The 21,871-nt window shown below is 41.3% G+C and overlaps 1 protein-coding gene across 1 annotated transcript in view; it reads right to left on the bottom strand.

Annotated features, from left to right (window-relative positions):
- Positions 1 to 21,871, bottom strand: part of adamts17 (ADAM metallopeptidase with thrombospondin type 1 motif, 17) — a 273,229-nt gene that overhangs the window by 18,236 nt on the left and 233,122 nt on the right. The window contains exon 21 of the mRNA XM_052129527.1: positions 19,451 to 19,603. Coding sequence (XP_051985487.1) covers positions 19,451 to 19,603 — 153 coding nt within the window. The remainder of the gene's footprint in view (positions 1 to 19,450; positions 19,604 to 21,871) is intronic.

Genomic DNA, 21,871 nt, shown 5'->3' with positions numbered 1-21,871 from the left:
TTCAGTCCAAACTAATAAACTCTGTGTTTGATTATGGGTGATGATATGGACTTACGAAAGGCACTAGTTGCTTAATGTGTCAGATCACTTCACACATATACTAAGATGTCCTGTCTAATTAATGAGCTTACCAAGTAATTCATGAGAGAGTAATGTTTGTGTTCCCCTTCTGCCAGTCACTTGAGGCCAATGAAAATTGGCGAGTGGAATTTGCATGCCACTCCCCCGGACATACTGGTATAGAAGGAGCTGGAATGCAGCCACTTATTCAGACTTCTTCGGAGCGGAGAGGTATTTCACTGAGCCAAATTACTTTGCCAGCCATTTATCTCTCGTTGTTGGTTTCTACGCGGCATTACAGAGGTTCTCCCCCTCTTGCACTGGTGTTGTGCAGAGAAAAACCCCTGGCACTTCAGCCGCGAAAGAGTATATTTTCTCTAAAAAGAGAATTTTCCTACATTAAGAAAACATCTTTTTCAAAATGCCTTTTCGTTTGTGTGCTATTCCTGGTTGCGGTTGCTATCTCTCCGATTCTGACGGCCACGATCGCTGTCTTACGTGTTTACTACCCATGCAGAGACGCCGTTCGTGGATGGTTCATGCCCTCATTGTGAGAGTATGACCATGGCTACGTTGCGGTTGCGACTTTCCTTCATCAGATGGAAAGCCACCCCAGCGGCTCCCTGGCTCAGTCCTTCTACCTAATGATACGAGGCAGAGTCGGTTAGCACTGGGGGCGATCTGGGGACATCAATAGGAGCCTCTCTGCCGAGAAACCCCCCCCACAGTCCTCCCATTCCCCAGCAAACTTGTATGCCCGTCTCAGGGCGGGTTCGCGGTCTTGTTCGGGGCTCGTGAAGAGGATGGGCTATCGATTGCAGCATCGGAGAGCGGGTTCGTCATGTTTGATGTGGAAGACTCGACTGGACTCCCACCCTAGGGTGCGATAGCCCAGTAGCAGGCTGACGCGGAGCTGGTGGCCATGTCCAGGCAGCCACATGTGTCGGGCTGGAGTGGAACCCTCTGCTCCCCCCTGAACCCTCGCAGCTCTGCGATTGATTCATGGGGCCAGAGTGGCGCTTACGGTCACACTCCGCCCTCATTCCTTTCTTCCCAGAAGTACATGTGGATCTTACGCGGTCGTGGCGGGCACCTTTTACTGCCCAAACCCGATTTGCAAATTCCTCCGCTGTCAATAGGAGGATCTTTGTTGACATCTTTGTACGCATGCGCGAGTGGTTGTGTGGCAACAAAACAAACAGTATGGCGGGCTGTAAAGACGCGACGAGCACTTTCAAGAGAGTTAGCGGGCGAAATCCACAATATATAAGCACTTTAACATCTGAAGACCGGAGGAGGTTTGGAGAGAAGCTCAAAATTTGTATTGGTGACAAAATCGAAGTTATTCAAAGCCCATATGAGATCTGGGATGACAAAAAACGTTGGTCCGACTCGCCCATGTCTTGGCCACCAATCTGCTGGGGAGACATTTATTCTTATTTAATAGAAACCCCTGGACCCTTCACTCATGAAAGATTAAAGGCTTTCAAAAGTCTGGAGGCCTATGATTGTTTTGTTTCTCGAAAAGTTGGGCCGATGTTTTCTGCCAAACAGAAAGCAGTGATCGTGCTAAAAGCAGAGGTTAGACCTGGCCAAGCAGAGTCACAGTGTGATTCGCATCTCCCGTGGGTGATCGCCAAAGAGAACATCGAAATAATCACTGCTCACTGCGACTGCAAAGCCGGGTAAGTCTTCATTGATCAGTGTTCTTATTTATTGAAAATGTAGTGACTGTTGTACCAATTCAATTGTGTTCAGTGTGAGACTTTCAATGGCGTCTGTACTATGGTGAAAAATTGTATATCACAGCTTACACATTTCTCCTTCTTTCAAATCCAGTCTTGGAGAAACATGCAGTCATGTAGCAGCTTTAATGTTTAAAGTAGAAGCAGCTGTCAGGATAGGACTTACAAATGCTGCATGTACTAGTGAGGCTTGCAGGTATCAAAGCACAGCTACAGAATGTATTTGCACACAACCATTTCTTTCGTTTTTCGCGATCCTTTTCGGAGGGAATTCGAAAAAACTTTTTATCAGGCCCCCAACGATCCGTACAATCATCCACACAGCAAGAGGGAACCATCCTCTTCTCTAAATCCTCCTCCAAACGTGCAAAACAATCAAATTACAGGTATCTAGCGGTGTTTCCTGCCACATGATTCCCATGATGCAACGCGACAAACATAAACAATGACGTCACAAAAGATCCGCCTATACCCTTGACGTTGGGGTGGCAAGGGGGTACTCTGCAATTCCTCAGGTGGAACAGTCGGTCGCAGAGCGCCACCACTTGGCGGAGTCGTCCAAGGCTCCCGTCCAGGGCCTGTAGGCTTACGTCACCATTGGCAACTAAGGCCTATGATGCTGCTGGATGTGCCGCCTCTGCCCTGCATGCCATGACACTCCTGCAGGTGCACCAAGCCAAGGCACTTAAAGAACCACACAAGGGTAGTCCTGACCCGGGACTAATGCAGGAGCTGCGTTTGGCGACCGATCTTTGACACAACCTGGTTGATTCCTTGATGCCCCAATCTCCCAGGTTGGCCTGGCTGTGTTCACTGTACATCATCTTGAGACCCAGACCGGGATATGTGCCCAAGGTTCACACGACTCCATTCAGGGATCAGGTGGTGAACCTGCAAGCGTTGCTCCAGGAGGAGGTAGACCCAGCCTTGCGTTGCTGTGTGCGGTCCGTGCTTTGTGCATCTACTTGGATTGCACATAGAGCTTAAGAAACTCTAAGCAGCTCTTTGTCTATGTTGGTGGTCAGCGGAATATCATGCCCATATACACGAATATCATGTAGCGGCCACCTGGGCTCTGACCAATGGCGCCTCTTTAGCAAACACCTGCAGAGCAGTGGGCTGGGCAACACCTAAGACCTTTGCGAGGTTCTACAACCTCTGGGTTTTGTCCAGTGTATTGTCAGGTTCAAACAGGTAAGTCTCGGGACAGCTGGCCGGGTGTACCACTCTCGAGTCGAAGACGGACGCTCCTTCTCCCAGTCATGTTCACAAAAGTGTGGACACTGTATGTCCTTCCTCCTTAGCCGGCTGGTTAGTTTTCAGAGAAACATTCCAGCTGTGTGATGTATTTTCCACAAAAGGGTTTCCGCGTTGGGAAACCTCATCTTCCTTGGGCAGAGGCCTCTCTGTCCCCGGTCACAGTGTTTGTAGTAAATCCTCCCCTTTCTGTTAGGATCTAAAACAGGACCCCTCAACATGACGTGCTACCAACCAGACTCAGTAAGACCATGTGATGTTTTCACACTCTAAAGCCCCCTCCAGGCGGGGTGTAGTCTCCGTGGTGTCTTCCTCTTTGGAGGGATACCCCCCGACATGGACCTTATATGGCCCCCAGCTGAATGATTTAGTTCCTTTTAGGGAGAAAATAAAGAGAAGAGGCCACGGCTGGGTCAGCCAGTCCTTATTTTTTTAGCAATCAGCAGGAACCGTTTAACACCTACGAGTGAGTTGGGGGTAGTTACGTGACAGCCTGGTGCACTGGCTAAGATGCACACAGTGCTTTGCCTGTCTCACACCGCCAGTCCACGTAACACAGTTCAGTAGTTTTGCCGATTTTCATAGGAACCCCTTGTGTATCTTCATCGACACAACATCGGGAGAGTGACAGAAGGGGAATGTCATGGTTACTAACGTAAATTCCATTCCCTGATAGAGGGAACGAGATGTTGTGTCCCTCCTAAACACAGCACTGAACTACCCGCTGAAATGGCCGGGATCTTGTCTGTGCTCCTCAGTGCGAAACCTGAATGAGTTGTTACATTCCAGGTCCTTATACACCTGTATGTCCGGGGGAGTGGCATGCAAATTCCACTTGCCAATTTTCACTTGCCTTTTCTCAAAGATCAGAGATGTCTGGGGCTCCCAGGAGCGACCCCTAGTGTCACTACATCAACACAACGTCTCCATTCTCTGATGGAGGGAACGAAGGTTACATTAGTAACCATGACGTTCTCCTGTTCGGTGAGACACAAAATAACATGTAAAGAAATGGGGGTCAAAGGAGTGTGGATAATTTTGTTTTTGAGACTGTTTCCCAGATAGCAAAAAATGTCCGCACGGCTTCTTTTTGCCGCCGTCCCCAAGCTGTCGGCTATAGGTGCGTCCCACTGGCGGGGATGAAGCGTTTGCCGCCGAATTCGTCACTCCCATTTCTTGCGAGATGCCGCCGGCGGTCAGACGGCGGGCCGCCCGCTTCATTTTCTCTGGTGGTTGCCTCGCGGCAATCGACCGCGGCCGGCCGGCGGCAATCGACCGTGGCCGGCCGGCGGCAAGCCGCTTTGAAATAGCCTACAAGGACAGCTTAGACTCTCAAAATCGACCCGCCATGTTGGCTATTATTATTTTTTGCTCCAAAGCCATTAGGGTTTATAACAGATTCTTGACTCTTGATTCCATGATAAGGTAAGGTTTAGGAAATTACATTTAAATTACTTTGAAACTCTGAAGCGATTATACAGTAATATATGTCAAATATATTGAATTATTTATGCACAGGTGAAAATTGTTTACATTTCTTTGATTGATGCACATTGAGACATGCAATAAACCAAAAATAATTCCTTTTTGTAAAACTTACTTGGCAATAAATATCTTTCTGATTCTGATTAGGTTTTAAAATAGATATTTAATACAGGGTATGAACAATTTAGCAGAATAAATTGATGAAGTTAGACTTTTCACCAATGCCTGTATCAGTGAATAGTGAAAGACATCTGCAACATGGCCAAAATATCGGGTATACTTTAATTATTTTTTATTAATTTGCAACCATGGTGATATCTATCATAAACATGAAAATCCCTGTTTTGACGTGAAGGATAAACTCAATGAAAAAGCGAAATTATCCTCTGGTTTCACAGTTACGCAGAAATTTCGTTTATGTCTACATTATTTCCAACCTCGATTTTTTTTTTATTTTACCTTTTACAGGTTTTGCAATTATGACCTGTACAAATGTTTAAGAAAGTGTTAAAGTCCCTGTAAAGGCAATAAAAAAAATCTAAACGCATTATAAATGTTAAAAATGTATTGCTAAAACACATGACAAAGACTGAACTGTGAAGTTCCGCTGTCGCCATATCTGTTTCCGGTTTACTTGCGCGTCGCCCAAAATGTCTTTTTACTCGATGTCTCCAGAATCTTCCGAAAATACGCGCCAGCGATGTTCATCGCATTGTTGATGCCTGGTCCCCTGCTCCGACAAGCAAGAGGGACAAGGGCTTTAAACTCTACATATCGAGCTATCTGCACAACTACAAGGGTAAGTATTTTAATCTAATGTGGTGTGCCGGCAGATAGCGGCTAAGCTAGTTCGCCACGTGTTCATTTTTAATGTTATGTTAGTATAGAAGCTTGTTTTTTCTTAGTTTTAAAGCAGACTGTTTGTTAATTTTTGTGATAATTGTGATATCAATTATATTAACTTGGTCTCCTCTTAGTTTCTAATAAAGATCAGGACACCGGTGAAGTCACTGTCAGGGCATTGTGTTACAGGTCCATGAGAAAATCAGAATTTATTGCCAAGTATGCTTACACATACAAGGAATTTGTATAGGTGACAGGAGCTACCAGTCAACAACAATACAAACAATACCAAAAAACAGCAGCAAGACATAGGTAATTAAAAACAAAAAAGAACACAAAATAAATAATTATACATATACGTACATACACTCACCTTCATACATACCCACATACACACACGTAGTGCAAATCTAATACAATCTGTATATAAAGAACAAAAAACAGTATATTATGTACAGAGCAATGTAAGTAAAAGCAGATAAACCTCACAGTTTGAGTGTATGGTGAAGCTAGAATTAATAAGACCGCAGTTTTAGGCTTGTTACTTTAATAGCCCGATGTTCCTGGGGACTCGGCTAAGGTTATTCATGTTTAATGTAACTCAAATCAAATGAAAACAGTTATTGTAGGCAGGTAAGTTTCCCTAGCTGGTCCCTCTGTGTAAAATGCGTTCTTATTCAAGTTTTCAACTCAGTCATTCCTTTAAGATGCAATCTTGTGTTATAAGTATTAGGCTATCATGATTATACAGTGAGCAAGCTATATAAATAAGTATTTAATATAATAAAAGTGTAGAGCAACAACCGAGGGTGTAAGGTAAAGGCTGAATATTGTAGATTTATTACAATATGTTGCATGTTTGAATTAAAATACCTGTGGATATGCAACTTCCCACTAATGAAAGTTTTATTCAAAAGGAGCACACACTCTACAAAGGCCTGACTGGAGATTTGCCTGATCTATCCGTCCTTCAGGTGAGTAGGGATATAACAATAGAACATTTCACTGTACAGTATGATATATCAACCAAAATCTGTATACCAATATTTCATTTTCTTTTTCCTCCCCTTTTACAAACAAATATTCTGCTTCAAAGAAAAAAAATGAAATTGATGTTATCATAAGGGTTCTTCATTATGAAATTGTATGCCATGCATAACATACTGTGGATAGAAATTACAGGGAAAGTTACTGGTATGATAATTGTGGTCATATTATATTACTATTATATTTAGTGTATTGCTAATCAATATATTGTTACTTCCCAGATGACAGCGGCTCGCTTCAAGAGCAGGTGAAGCAAGTTGGGACAATGTTGAAGACATTTGCTCAGCACTGGGCAATCAGGTACAACTTGCAAACAACACCTGTGGTTGTTGGTTTAATTCCCACTGGGGCCACCTGTACATGTAGTAGACCTAGATATAAATGTCATAGTTTAGTAGTTGAAGGACCAGGACTGACTACTTTATTCTTTTATTCTGGGAACCCCTGTAGGTGCAGATCAAACCCTAATGCTGCGATGTCTTGGAATTTGGCGATGTTGTGCGTAGCATGGACGACAAAATGCTATGCTGCAACGTTTCAGTGCCAATGTGTCTGTTGGAGAGTTATCCCTCCCAGGGGATCTGTTACTCCCCCCTAGACACCCAGGAAGATTTGGCGTTGCTTGACAACAGTTTGAGGCAGGATAAAGAGCTCCAGCAAAGATTTGTAAGTGTGCCGATTTCGTTTATAACGGTATAGGGTAATCTAAAAAGTACAATTAAGATCGTACACTGCATATTCTACAGTCTGAATCCACAGCCTGTCACATTTTAAATTTATGAGAAGCTTCAGAGAAATTTAATTTGTAACATGTTTTTTTTTGTATTTTCAGCTTCGGTTTTTGGCAATCAAATGTGGGAGGGACCTAAAGACAACCGTGTGGCTGAATGCTTCAGAGTATCTTCTCTAATCACCTTTCCATCAATACAACCTGGACTGGTGTAGGGGATAAAGCATGTTTTATAGACATGTTCCTGAAGACCATTGTTCAAAGTAAGTTGGATATTTTTTTTATATTTAAGTAGATGTGTATGACCTTATGCCATTCAAATGGAATGACAGATCTTTATTTTCTACAGGAGCCATCCGGAAGAACCCGGCAACACAGGATGCCACTGATGAGGCGATCCAGGTTAACGTTACCTGAAAGGAGCATCTGAACATGAAGGTGGAAAAAGGCGCCGCACAGCTGAGAGGGACCCACAGCCGACCCCTTAAACCTAGGCTGACTACTGACACCCCTGCAGTCAGTAACGTCAAGACCCCTAAAAATGCCTGCTAAAAGTGTCAGACTACACTCACCCAATCCACGCTGTTCACTGTGGAAATTGCTCTTTTTTTTTTTTTTTTTTTCTCGTGACCCTGCTTTGAGGGCAGCTCCTTGGATGAATATGGGATGGTTTGTCCTTTTATACAGGCGCTGGAGGAATCACTGAAGATATGCTAATTTGCACTGCCTCATTCTGGAGGTCAGGGAAAACCGGTGATTCTTAGCCCACTACGCCACACAGTCCCCAACCTCTCCAGACATTCTGATTGACTGTGTTCTCTACAGCCAGATTTTCTGCTGTTAATTATATTTATTCCCACTTGTTGTCATGTGTAAGTTCAATGTCAAAATGTATATTATACCTGTTATCCTGCACATTCCTTGATACCAAAGATCTCAATTATTTCATATACAATTTGCTGCTTATTTCATTGTTACAGTGCTTAACTATTCTATTTTTAAATATAGCTTGTAAATCCTAGATTATACATCTAATACTTGATATTTGCACATTATCTGGTATCAAATATTCTACTTACCGTGACTTTAGTATTGGCTTATTTCATTCCGTCAGTGCTTAACAATTCTATTATAGTTTGTAAATCCTATTTCATACCTCTGATACTTGATATTGCACATTAACTAGTACCAAAAATTATACTTTCATTCCATCACAGTGCTTAACTGTTATTCTATTGTTACATATAGCTTGTAAATCCTTGTGCCACAGTCAGCATTGCAGTTGGTATATTCTACTCCAGAGCTTTACTCTAAATTATTACCACTTAACCTATTGTTAGAAATGACTTGTAAATATGATGTTATACCTCAATTTATTTGGTATCCTGCACTTTGGTACCAAATATCCTCATTGCTTGTGTTTACTGGTAATTATTTTCATCCCAGAGCTGACCTCTTTATATTATTAACAATTATTGTAAGTGTTACAATAGTGTTTTAAAAAAAAAAAAGAAATTGGAAACCTGCATGTTCTTTTGTGTGTGTGTGTGTGTATATATAATGTTTGTATTTTTCTGTTATTTATATTTCAGTGATCTGACATCTTGTTTCAATGACAGTTACTGTACTTTGAAATGTGGAATTAAAACGCCAAATGGAAATTTGTCTGGTTTGATCAATCATTATTCTTGATAAACTGCATGCTATAAATAAATATATATATATATATATATATATATATATATATATACACACATATACACAAAAAGCGGCGCAGATCGCTCGAAAAAAGCGTTTGCCTCCGACGGTCCGCCTTCGATATAATGACGGCGGAGCGGCGGCTGGCCAGCGGGCCGTCCGCGTATCGAAGGCGGTAGGAAGGCGGCTGCCGCTTTTAAAAAGCGGCTGCCGCCGGCAGACCGCCGTCAAACGTGTTTGCGATATCGCCATTCTGCCGCTTCTACTGCCGCCGGCGCACCGCCAGCGGACCGCCGACTTATTGCTATCTGGGTTAATGTCCAACTTGAAAAAATACAAATAAAAATTTAGGTAACCATCATATAAAAGGTAGGGCTACTAAACATTAGATTGCCTTCATACAAAGCACTAATTGTAAATTAGTTTAACCCACTGGGATAGACGGACGCGTCCTGCTGGATCATTTTTCATCATTACAGCGGAAACAACATAAAATTCTCCGTCATTTTGGGGCATACAGATAAGTGTAAGACATCATTAGAGACTATAAAGGGTCTACTTTTATTTGTGTACACTCACAATAACAACAAAACCTTGTGCTTCTGAAAAACAAAGAAAATAAAAAGGGTGAGCTGTAAGCAGTCTCTGTGTTTGCGAGCATATATCTGAAACACGTCACAAAAATAAACTGAAACTCTATGAATACTTATCCCACAAACACGAAACATATGTCTAAAGAAAGCTTAAAATGTCTACTTTTAAATAAAACTATTGAAATGTAAAACAAATATTCTCCTGCAATGTAATCTGTATGAAACAAAGCAATGTACAGTTTTCCTGGCTCAGCTAATTTATCTCTAATGTGATCCCACCCACCAGGAGAGCGCGCTATTCAAACGGTAATGTGCTGAGGTGATCAATGCAAATGGTAAAAGCCCCCGACATTGCCTTAAAAACAAGTTTGTTCATTTTTCTGCACGATTGAAAGACAGCGCAATACACAAGTGAGAAAAAACCTGAATAGTGACGAAGAGTTACAATTTTCCCCAGAAGAAGAGCGGGACGCCGATGAATGTTTGTATTTTGAAGAGAGACTTGATCCAGCTGAGGATACGATTTCAGACGAGTATGTAATTTAGTTTGAATTAATTGACATGCTATTTTATATAAACATGTAGATATTTTACTAGTGGGACTGTTTCCAGACTTGCCAGCCAGGATTAGAGTATTGACATTTGAAATATGTCCTAATAAGCAAGTTTTAGTTACATGTAAATGTTGTTTCGGCTAAAGCTGGTATTTAAATTGTATGCTGTATGATATAAATATGATATGTAATATAACATTAAAATAATATGAATGTTTAGATTATATTTTATCTAGTGTTTATAATGCCTCATTGTCATCACCAACGCTTGTGCTTGCAAATATGTGTTCAGGTTAAATGAGTAAAATGCACTTTAAATATGCCCATATTAGAAAATCAGCATATTTTAATGATTTCTGAAGGATCATGTGACATTGAAGACTGCAGTAATGATGCTGAAAATTCAGCTTTGATCACAAATTGCATTTTAAAATATATTAAAACAGAAACTTCTTTTAAGTTGTAAATTTCTTTCAAAATATCACTGTTTTTACTGTATTTTGGATCAAATAAATGCTAAAATTAAGTGATCTTTATGTAAAAAAAATGTATAGTCAGATTACTTCTTTTAACTTAAAACTTGATTTTGATCATTAAGTCTCCTCACATTCATTCTCTTTCTATCACATTCCTCAGTGATGGGCCCAGGGGAGGGGGTCTTTTGTCTCCTCAGGTGTGAAATACATCCATATTCATGATAGTTCACACCTACTCGCATTACAATACTGTTTTGTGTGAATGAGTGATCAGGATGGTTTTCACATCATTTTGTAGCAAAAACTGTAGGCTACAAGATACAGTCCTCAAAAGGCTCATGGACAAATGATTAGAGTGTGTTATACAGCCTTATTTCAATGACTTAAACATTTAATTTTTTCAAAAACCATGCATAAACGTCATTTTCTCAAAAATAGAAACATGTACACGCATGTTGCTCACATATTATTGTAGCCCAGTTTGTGCTGAATAGTGTTTTCAGTCTTTAGCCATTAATGTGTTTTTAAGCAACTGAAAAAAGCACAAATGTCAAGGCATGTCAAAACTTCTCCAGGGCCCAACACACCCTCCAACCCCAGAGGGTTAAATAAATAACTGACTTGTAGGGAGGTGGTCAATCTGAGACCCGTGCCATTTGGGTCATGTTTCATGTTATCTGTCCTTTTTCTTAAAAAATTTAGTTTTATTTGAAGGCTTATGACATTGTACACACTGCTGTGGCATATTATCAATCTGCTTGATCAGTGTACTAACGATATTCAATTAGTTTCAGAATCCATATTGTGGATGTGGAATAATAAAGGCCTCTTTTAAACTACTTCTCTTGTTGGTGTTGCTTGCGGTGTCATCACAAAACACAGTTGCAGCTGTTCCCTGTTCTGCAAGAGGATGTGTCGTCTATAGGAATGTATTTACTGTTTCTGTACTCTCACGTATCACATGTAGCTCAAACATGTATGTTACCCCCATATAGGGTAAATAACTATTTCATTGGTGGGTCTAGTGGAATGTTGTTTTACTGGACCAAATAATGGTGTGCTGCACAAATAAATGTGGAAGAAGGATTTGATAGCTCGGGTCTCATGTTATTTCTTTCTTTCCTCAGCTGAGCTGCATCGAAATGGGGATTTCAGATCAAGAATAATAAATAAATACATTGCATAACAAAATGATCATACAGACCTGGATAAATATGATATTGTCGTGAACAGAGCCTTAACTCCTAACACCCCAATGACACCGTGCGCACTATTATATCCCAACTTAACACAATTTAAAGGCAACTCAATCGCTACAGCCGCAGCCATATCAGAGTCAAAAAAAAGATACGAGCGAAGGTACGACAGCTTCATTTCCTTTTATCCAGTGCCCAGACAGACATAAAATCATTCCACTAACAATTTCAGAGGTGCTGGCTATTGTAACAATGTGTAGCTGACAAAGGCAATGGCGAAGATGTTGTGTAGGACCCAAGTGCAGATTTATTAACAAAACGATGATAATAAGAAAACCCTATCTATACCTGTGAACAAGAACTAGACACGTGGACTAAACTGGACAAAAACATGAAACAGGAACTTGAAACTGGACTATGAACAGGACAAGACTAGGGCTCTGTTACACAACTAACCTCATAACTAAACCTATGCTACACAAGCTAACATCAATACTATACAAGAAACAAAGGCAAACATGAGGTTAGTTGTGTAACAGAGCCCTAGTCTTGTCCTGTTACACAACTAACCTCATAACTAAACCTATGCTACACAAGCTAACATCAATACTATACAAGAAACAAAGGCAAACATGAGGGCTTAAATACATGGACATGGGGAAACATAAGCAATGAGAAAATAGAACTCTAAACAAGGTAATGAACTAAAACAAATGACAAACTATAACTGATAACAAAGTAATCAAACAATGAACCAATGAAAGCAAGACACATGAACACGGAGGGAAAACAGGACATCACATGACTGGGGAACAGGAACTTTAACAAGAATTTCAAAATAAAAGTACACAAACAAAAGACAACTGTGAATGTGACAGGAGCCCCCCCCCCTTTAAGGAGCGGATTCCAGATGCTCCCAAAAAATAAAAATAAATGGCAAATTGTCCATGGAGCGTAGGGGAAAATATGTGGTTCAGGGGGGCACAAGGGGCAAACAGGCAGTTCAAGGGGGCACCAGGGGAGCAGAGGAACAAGGCAAGATCAGGGAGAACATAGCAGATCTGGGGGACGGCCAGGAGACCAGGCGGATGGCCAGGAGACCAGAACAGACCAAGCGGATGGCCAGGAGACCAAGGGAATAGAGTAGACCAGATGGGCAGCCAGGAGACCAAGGGAACCAGAGTAGACCAGATGGGCAGCCAGGAGAAAAAGGGAACCAGAGCAGACCAGATGGGCAGTCAGGAGACCAAGGGAATGATCTCAAGGTGGGGACCGGGTTGGGAGGCTCTGGAAGGTGGCTGTAGAACAGGGTCTGGAGGCCTGGGAGGCGGCCACAGGACAGGGACTGGGTCAGGAGGCCAGGGAGGAGGCCACAGGACAGGGACTGGGTCAGGAGGCCTGGGAGGTGGCCACAGGACAGGGACCGGGTCAGGAGGCCTGGGAGGTGGCCACAGGACAGGGACCGGGTCAGGAGGAGGCCACAGGACAGGTACTATATACGTGAAAAGCGGAGCCGTGGAGGACTCAGAGGGCACAGACGTGGAAGGCTCAGGAGACGGGGCCGTGGAAGGCTCAGGAGATGGGGCCATGGAAGGCTCAGGGGATGGGGCCGTGGAAGGCTCAGGGGACAGAACCTGGGGAGCAGAAGCCTTTTTTCTTCTCCTCCTCCTCCGGATGGATGAGGCTGGCAATGCTGGCTCTGGGACAGACGAGCCTGGCAACGCTGGCTCTGGGATGGACGAGGCTTCCAGCTCGTTGGCCGTGGCAGGCTTGGGCGTTGGCTCATTGGCCGTGGTAGCTACTGTTGACTGCGGCAGTGAATCGACCACTGGAAACAGGATAGGATGAGCCCCCCCCAAAAAAAAAGTATTTAGGAGAGTTACCTTGGAGCCGGGGGCCATGGCCTGGAACTCTGGTTTGGAGGCGGCTATGTCGTGGAACTCTGGCTCGGTGTCCGCCTCCCCCACAGTGAACGCGGAACCAGAGATCAGTAGGGCGAGGTCGATATATTGAGCCAGGCTGAGGGAACAGCGACCACTAGGCATAAAGGAAGAGGTTGGCTCATTTAGTCCCAAACAAAAATGTCTTTGAGGGCAACCTCATTGAAGTTCACCTGGCATGCCAGAATCCACCATATCCTAGAGATGTGAACAAAAATCCACCACATAATCCTCCAGGGGTTGATTCCCCTGATGAAGATCCAAGAGCCGAGCAGCTGGGTCCATAATGGTAGGTCTAGTATTCTGTACACAAACAAAAGGCATCTGTGAATGTAACTATTGCTATATGCAAAGAATTACCATATACAAACCGTATACCTTTCTGGTTGATACTGGCGCATCTAAAAGTTAATTAACAGCAATGCTATGAGGGCTCTATTATGGGATGTACTCTAAACTTTGTGGGAATTAAAGGTGTTCCCGTTAAGTGTCCGATGACACCAAAATTACCCGTAACATTTCCAGATAACCCAAACTTGTTTAAAATGCATGATTTTGTGATTTAGCCTGACTCTCCGTTCTGCCTACTGGGTCGTGATCTGATGCATAAGATAACAAAAATAACTTTTGATTCTAACTCACTAAAATTACTGTTTGCCTCAGCATATAGTCAGTCTGTGTATACAGGACGTTGCGGAGAAGTTTGCAGCTCAACGTCTGTCAACACTTCTGCTGCAAAACTTCAACCCAGCGCTGTGTGCCGCCCACAAAGATGAGACGGGCCTCATTGATGTAAGACCATATGTTGCCAATCTCCGCTCTAACCTACCAGTATACTGCAAACAGTATCCGCTATCAAAAGAAAAAGAAGAGGGCATTGGCCCAATAATACAACAGTGCCTGTCACAAGGTATTTTAAAACCTACTCACTCAACATACAATCCAGAAAAACGAATCCAAGAAAGCTGGTACATGGCATTTAACACAAGATTTGAGGAAAATTAATTATTTAATTATTCCGTTGTCACCAGTGGTACCGGATGTGTGAACTATTAACTCAATTCCATCAGACCACACTCATTTTACTGTTACTGATTTGTGCCACTGATTTGTGTTCTGCCGTCTTCAGTGTGCCAGTTGCACCCATTACGCAGCCTCTGTTCGCATTCACAAATGGAGACCAACAGTACACTTGGACCCGAATGCCCCAAGGATTTCGAGGCATGCCTGCTCTGCTGTAGTGCACGCTACTCTCAAAGACACCAAGCTGCCAACACAGACCTGTCTGCAACAATATGCTGATGATATCTTTGTTTCCGGTCGATGCAGAGTCCTGTACAACAGCATCGTTGATTGTTTGCAACGTGCTTGCTCGCATGGGTTTCAAGGCTTCCAAAGACAAGCTGCAATGGGTGAAACCAAAAGTTAACTATCTGGGTCATGAACTACAGAAAGGAACAGTACATCTCTCCACAGACAGAGTGAAGATGATTACTACCTTCCAATACCCTAAAACAAAGACTCAAATGCAAAGCTTCTTGGGTTTAGTGAACTATTGTTGAAACTGCAAAACTGCTCTTTATACAACAAAATCCTGAGAGAAGCAACACTCCCAAGTGCTGAGGAACCTTTCAAATGGACTGCTGAAATAGACATGGCTTTCAGACATCTAGGAAACAGCCTCAGCTCTCCACCTGCACTAGGCTTACCGAATTATGGTGAAACCTTTCATCTGTATGTGCACGAGGTGGCAGGCACAGCAGCAGTGATCCTCCCTCAGTCCCATGGCGGAACATATAGACCAGTGGCGTACTTGTCAAAAACTTTAGATGCAGTCGCCAGAGGCCTCCCTGCAGGTTTGCGAGCATTGACTGCTGCGGCGTTGATGGTACAACATGCAGAACGCATTGTACTCTCACATCCATTAGTTGTGCACACTTCTCACCAGGTAGGAGCAATCATGCACAACATTACCATACAACACATGACAGCGCAATGTCGATCGGGTATGAAGCTATTTTATTGGCTACTGTTAATCTGACCATTAAACCAACCTCCGTTGTACACGGCCTGACTTTATCATTACACAAATTGCTAATTAAAGGTGAATTTTCCAATGATTCACATGATTGCCTCGATCGCCTGAAAACATATACTTCCTGCAGGCCGGATGTTTCATCATCCGCCCTGAAGGAGGGGGACCATTGGTTCATTGACGGGTCCTGTTCCAAGCCAAATGATTCTGTATACTGGTTTGGTTATGCTGTAACGGAACTCCCGAATCGAATTATCGAAGCTTATTCACTCCCATATAAATCTATCATATAAAGAGTTGTTTGCATTGATCAGAGCATGCCAATTGGCTAAAGTTAAATCAATCAATATATACACAGACTCTAAGTGTGCTGATGAAGTAGCAAAGTGGGCTGCAAAGGAAGTTGTGGTAAGCCCAGACCTGAAACAAGCTGAAGAGACAGTTTCCATGATGCAATCAATTCTGGTAAAAGACATAAAACTGTTGCAGGCAAATCCATCTGAATCTGACATTCAACATTGGGCCTCAAATGAAGTGAAACCAGAATCATTTGTTAAGGAATAAACAAGGGCGTCTGGCTCTGGCCAAATACCGCAATAGTAATACTCTGTTGACATTACCGCACGTTTCAAAAGAAAAAGTTATACAGTAATAAATCAAACTTATTGCATAAATGGGGTAAGAAATGCAGTAAAAATTAATCCTGGACTCATGTCTAACGTGCACACAGAATAACAGAAACAAGTCTACAAAGCATGACTCATTACCACACCCGGAATTGCCGTTCCAACACCTGCAAATAGATTTTACACATATGCCACCGTGCAGGAATAAAAAATTATTGCTTGTGATCATGGACCGTTTTTCTAAATGGACAGAGGCTGTCCCAGGTGTGAGGGAAAATGCTAAAACAGTGGTAAAAATTCTGGCAAAAATAGTAATAAAGTGTTTCACCATTCCAACCATTATTGAGAGTGACAGTGGCACTCCATTCATGTTGAAAGTTACGCAACTACTCGAAGGAATTCATTGCCATAAATTGGCATTTCAACTTACCGTATCATCCACAGTCAGCAGGCGTGGCTGAACAGACAAATTTACATTTATTCATTTGGCAGACTTACAAAAGAGGAACACTAATCATCTTAAGGAGACAGTGGTACAAAAGTGCCTTATTACAGAGTTTCACTAGGATCAGAATAGTATTGAAGACATATACAATGCAAATTGTTTTGTTTTTTGTTTTAGTGACTAGTTAAGTGCTCTTGGAAAAGATGCGTTTTAAGTGATTTTTTTTATAGTATTGAAGACGTATACAATGCAAATTTTAGTTTTTTTGGTTTTAGTGACTAGGTAAGTGCTCTTGGAAAAGATGCGTTTTAAGTGATTTTTTGAAGACTGCTTCACGGATGGAGTTGGGAAGGTCATTCCACCAACGTGGTATGATGAAGCTGAAAGTCAGAGAAAGTGTTTTTGTGTCGTTTTGTGTTTGTACAACAACGCGACGTTCCTTAGCCGACCGTAGGCTTCGAGTGGATATGTAGTTTTGCAGAAATGATTTGTATTTTTTTTAATTGCTCTGGACAGCCCTACCAACAGTGAAATCTCACTTACCCAAAACCTCTCCTCATATTATACAGTAAGCATATTAAACATCAAATATTTTGATTGGCTGCACCCCCTTTTGTTGCTGCTACATGTTGCTTTCAGTGAGAGAAGACAACCTGATGCTGGAGACACAAGCTGGCATGTGTGTATTGTAGGTATGCTCAGATAAATCGGCCACCGATCTGTAATTTGGCCAATCCATAAACCGATTGCTCATGTCGCAAAAGACATGCGGCTCCTTTAAGACATCATCAGCGCTGTCATGGCATCACAGAGTGTGGCAAATACTGGCATAGGGTTGTAAGAAAACAAACTTGATTCAGCAATGCAGAATCAAGCAGAACAATGCAGTAGGAGAGGTATGGCGGATGTGAAAATGTGTTTATTGTACTGTTAATGTGGCGTTTCACACACGACAAGGCAAAGGGAAAACAGTGTGAGCTGTGAAACGCTCCTTATTATCGTTCATGGCGGCAGCCTCTCAGTCTCCGCCGGGCATAGGCATCTCAGTAATAATGTGAGTTACAAGATATGGTGTAATTCAAACATCTTTATTAAATATCTCCCGAAACATGCGCTCTTTCTCCACTTTCCTTTAATCTATTGCCCTCATGAGCGAGCGTGCATTCGCCTCATTAACGTTCAAGCTGCAACAAGTGAAATTTGTTTTATTTATATTATATATAAATGAATAAACTATTAATACAATCATCCAACTATATTAAAAGGCAGAGAAGGAATTTATAAATATGTATAATAATTATTTATTTAAGCAGTGCCATAGGTAATCACTGCAGTGCTGATTTTGGGCCATATTGAACGTTTGTGAGTGTGATTTTGCTTATATTCAACATTTCAATGAACAAGTACATGTTTACAAATTAGGAAAAACAGAGTACGGTAATAAAAAACACATTTGTGCATGGAACTACTTTATTATGTGACAGATCAGAATCTGCCGTTGCTGGTTCAAAACAAATGATGCGTCCAAGCCACCGTTAGTAATTAAAAAATGTCACTTCAGAAACAGTATCACGGCTTGTGGTGTTTTGAACAAGTTATTGGATAAACAAGGATGGATGTATGTATGTGAGTGTGTGTGTGTGAGAGAGAGAGAGAGAGAGAGAAAGATGTAGCATGTGCCATCAACTGTTGCCACTCCCAAGCAGAGATGCTGTCAGCTTTCTGAAGATCAGCTTTCTCAGTGGAAAAATAGCATCCAAACGGTGGTATTTCTCCCTATTTTGCAGTAGCCGGTACTCAAGAGTCGATCACTATAGAAACCGCAATGTTCTCCACCATTTTATACAGCAATTAATCAGTCTGTTGTGTCTCTCAGCTGTGATGAGCCGTAATGATGAAGTTGTTCATTTAAAGCCGCTTAAAGCTATTTCCTAGCATTAGTAGTGTAGTATTAATACAAGTGAACATTAAGAGCTGTTATATGTAGATGCGGATTCACTTCACGTCACCTAACTGGCTCATATTATAAACAAAAATTCTCTTTTTGCCACCACCTGATAGCTAACATAAAAAAAAAAAAGACAAACAGTAGCTCTTAACACATATGCACTGCTCAACATATGCACATTAGTTTAGAATGGCACGAACATAAGCAGAGTGATACATACACAGTGAAGCATCAGAGAGCTGATGGTGTGAGACCATCTGTGCTCATAGAATGTCTCTTGTCCAATCAGATTCGAGTACCGGAACTAACCGTTGTATATATAATATTAAGATACAATGATATAATGTATTAAATATAATGCAAAAATAAAATGGAATAATAGAAGTTATAATAATAATTATATGAAATAATGACAATGAATCAATAACCAAAAATGTCACATTAAGTCTAATTGCACTTTTGGGTTATCAGTTTGTCTTCAGTTTGACACTAAGAATAATTGTTATAGGGCTATCTATCTTAATATAGATATTTTGTTCGCCAATACTTCTTTAAAATCTTATTAAAAAAGGCTTTTTTTATAAGCCTTTTAAACTTTTTATTTTTACATTTTGTCAGCAAAAACTAGGCAAATTAATATTATTGAGAAGAGAAAAATTAAATGAATAGTCACAGTGTGCGGAAAGCTTACATATAGCCAGTTATGACAGAGATCCTGATAAAATGTGAAATGATCAGTATGGGCCAGTCAGGTGTATAGGTGTGTTTGTACCTTGGACCATTCACCAGTCTTCCACTCGTAACATCTGGAATGATCCTCACAGGTCTCCACATCTGCAGGGCGAGACGCAGGATCACAGAGACCCAGAGGATTCGTGCAGGTCACAGTCCGTTTCCTGCTGCCTTGACCACATTCAGATGAACACTGATATAGAGACAAAAGATGAAAAAATATATAAATATGGAGCAATGAGAGAGTGAGCAAACAGGAGTATGGTCTCTCTGCTGGCTGAATCCACTCTAATAAAAAGCTTAAAGCATCAACATCAAGTCTGGGTTTGGAAGAAGTCCCAGACAGTCAAACACAACCACAATGCCCTCCACAGTTCATGTCAAAGCCACACAAATATAAGCGCACACATCCTCTAAACCTTTTTTTGATTTCCCTTTTTCCTACATACAGTTCCAGTACTTCTCCCTCAGTAACAGAGAACGCTTCAGAGGAATGGTCAACCCGACAAGAATTTTCTCTCTTGTATTCGCACACACAAAAATCATCTAGTGTTGGTCATTTTTCTTATGACGTTGTTACCATGTGCGATTCAAAAGCAACTACAACAAAACATGCAGCCCAATCAGTTAATGCTTAGTCTCAGAAAAGGACCTTATTTTCATCCTACATCTTTATATAGTCTCCAAAAGCAGCATTTTGTAGTTTTCAGAAGCAGCCAACCTCTCAGGATCCCAGGAACGTTTATGTACTAATTCAAAATACATTTTCTGTACAGTCACACAGTACAAAATATACAGATGTGCTGAAACTCAAAGCATGTCTCAGTCACGCAGCAGGTCTTCTCAAAAGTACCTAAAAAGGGTTTTAGTTCCTATATTTTACATGATTCAAGCTAGCCAGATAATATTCGTTCAGTCATTTTCTATAATAAACATTTGTCAAGTTATAAATACACTGCAAAAAATGATTTTCTAGACAAATATTTTTGTCTTGTTTTCCTGTCAAATTATCTAAACTTTCTTAAAACACGATTTATTTACTTGTCAAGCAAAATGGGATAAGATATTATTTCTTGTTTTAAGATAAATCTGACTAAATTTTGTGAACTTTAGACTCAAAACAAGAAAAAAAAAATCTGCCAATGGTGTAAGCAAAATAAACTTGTTTTCTCTTTAAATTAAGTTTATTTTGCTTACCCCATTGGCAGATATTTTTCAGCTAGGCAACTCTATATGGCGCAAGCCAGGTTCAGTTCCCGACGTGCTATTATGTAAACCAATCAGGCAATAACAACCTTCTGTGAAAACATATAAAACTGGTACTCACCACAACAGCTTCAACTCAAGTCCAGCAGCACAGCCTTACAAGGCATTCAGCACATTATCTTACAGAATTCACTAACTGACTTTCAATGTCATCACCTTTTCATCTCCTTTGGCATTTTTCCTTTGAGGAACAGCAGTGGGTTCTACTCAGCTTAATCAAACACAACCGCTCGGCTTCGAAGAAAAAATCTGTCTGAACAGATGCACGCTTCCCTCATTTTATACCCGTATGTCCGGGGGAGGGGCATGCAAATTCTGTTCGACAATTCTCAATGGCCTTTTCTCAAAGAGGTAACAAATGCTACAGGTGTACAATTATCAAAACAGATTGTATTCGGGCATACGATCACTTTTGATAATTGTACACCTGTAGCATTTGTGCTACAGGTGTACAATTATCAAAAGAGATTATGTTTTATACACCTGTTTCTGCAGGCGTTTGTTAAACAAGCTTTAATATCATGTAATGTGGAAACAAAATAATTTATCGATATTATAAAGTGACTGTTTATCACTTACTTTGTATAATTCTCCCTTAGTGTCAACATGTTTGTGTGACATCATGCACCTGCATCTCAGCAAAATCGGAGTTGAGAATTTCTGCACGAGCCTTCAAGTTTTAATTCTAATTTTAGGATGCATTCCATTGCACTTTTCTTGGTAGGAAGTTGTAAAATCCAACTTAAATGGAATGCAGCACTACTTTTCAACACTTGATCCGATGTTGAATGCTCAAGCAGCCTAATTTACACTTAGAAAACTCCAGATGTTGCTATAACAATGCAAAAAGCACTTTTTTGCATTCAATTTGCTTGAAATGAAAATCAGTCCTTTCCTTTTTAATAAAGCAATCACACGGTCATGCAGAATATCTTGTGTAATTAAATCCATAAGGATCTCTCTCTCAAAGGCAATACCAGCAGTGATGAAAGCTGACTTGTCAGCAAGATCTCGCGCTCTTTGCTTTCAAATGACATACATCACTTAAAAGTGTGATTGCGTCACTCAAGGCCAGTTAGATGGCCTTGACCGGGACATATCCCAAAGATCATACTCACCAAAAACAAATAACTCAATCTGATTGGCTAATGAATCTGACAATCTGACTTTAGTTGCCCATTCATTTGTACTGTTG

The sequence above is a fragment of the Xyrauchen texanus genome, chromosome 1 (assembly GCF_025860055.1).
Source record: "Xyrauchen texanus isolate HMW12.3.18 chromosome 1, RBS_HiC_50CHRs, whole genome shotgun sequence".
In the NCBI taxonomy this organism is placed as follows: Eukaryota; Metazoa; Chordata; class Actinopteri; order Cypriniformes; family Catostomidae; genus Xyrauchen; species Xyrauchen texanus.
This window is presented reverse-complemented; position numbering and strand designations above follow the sequence as displayed.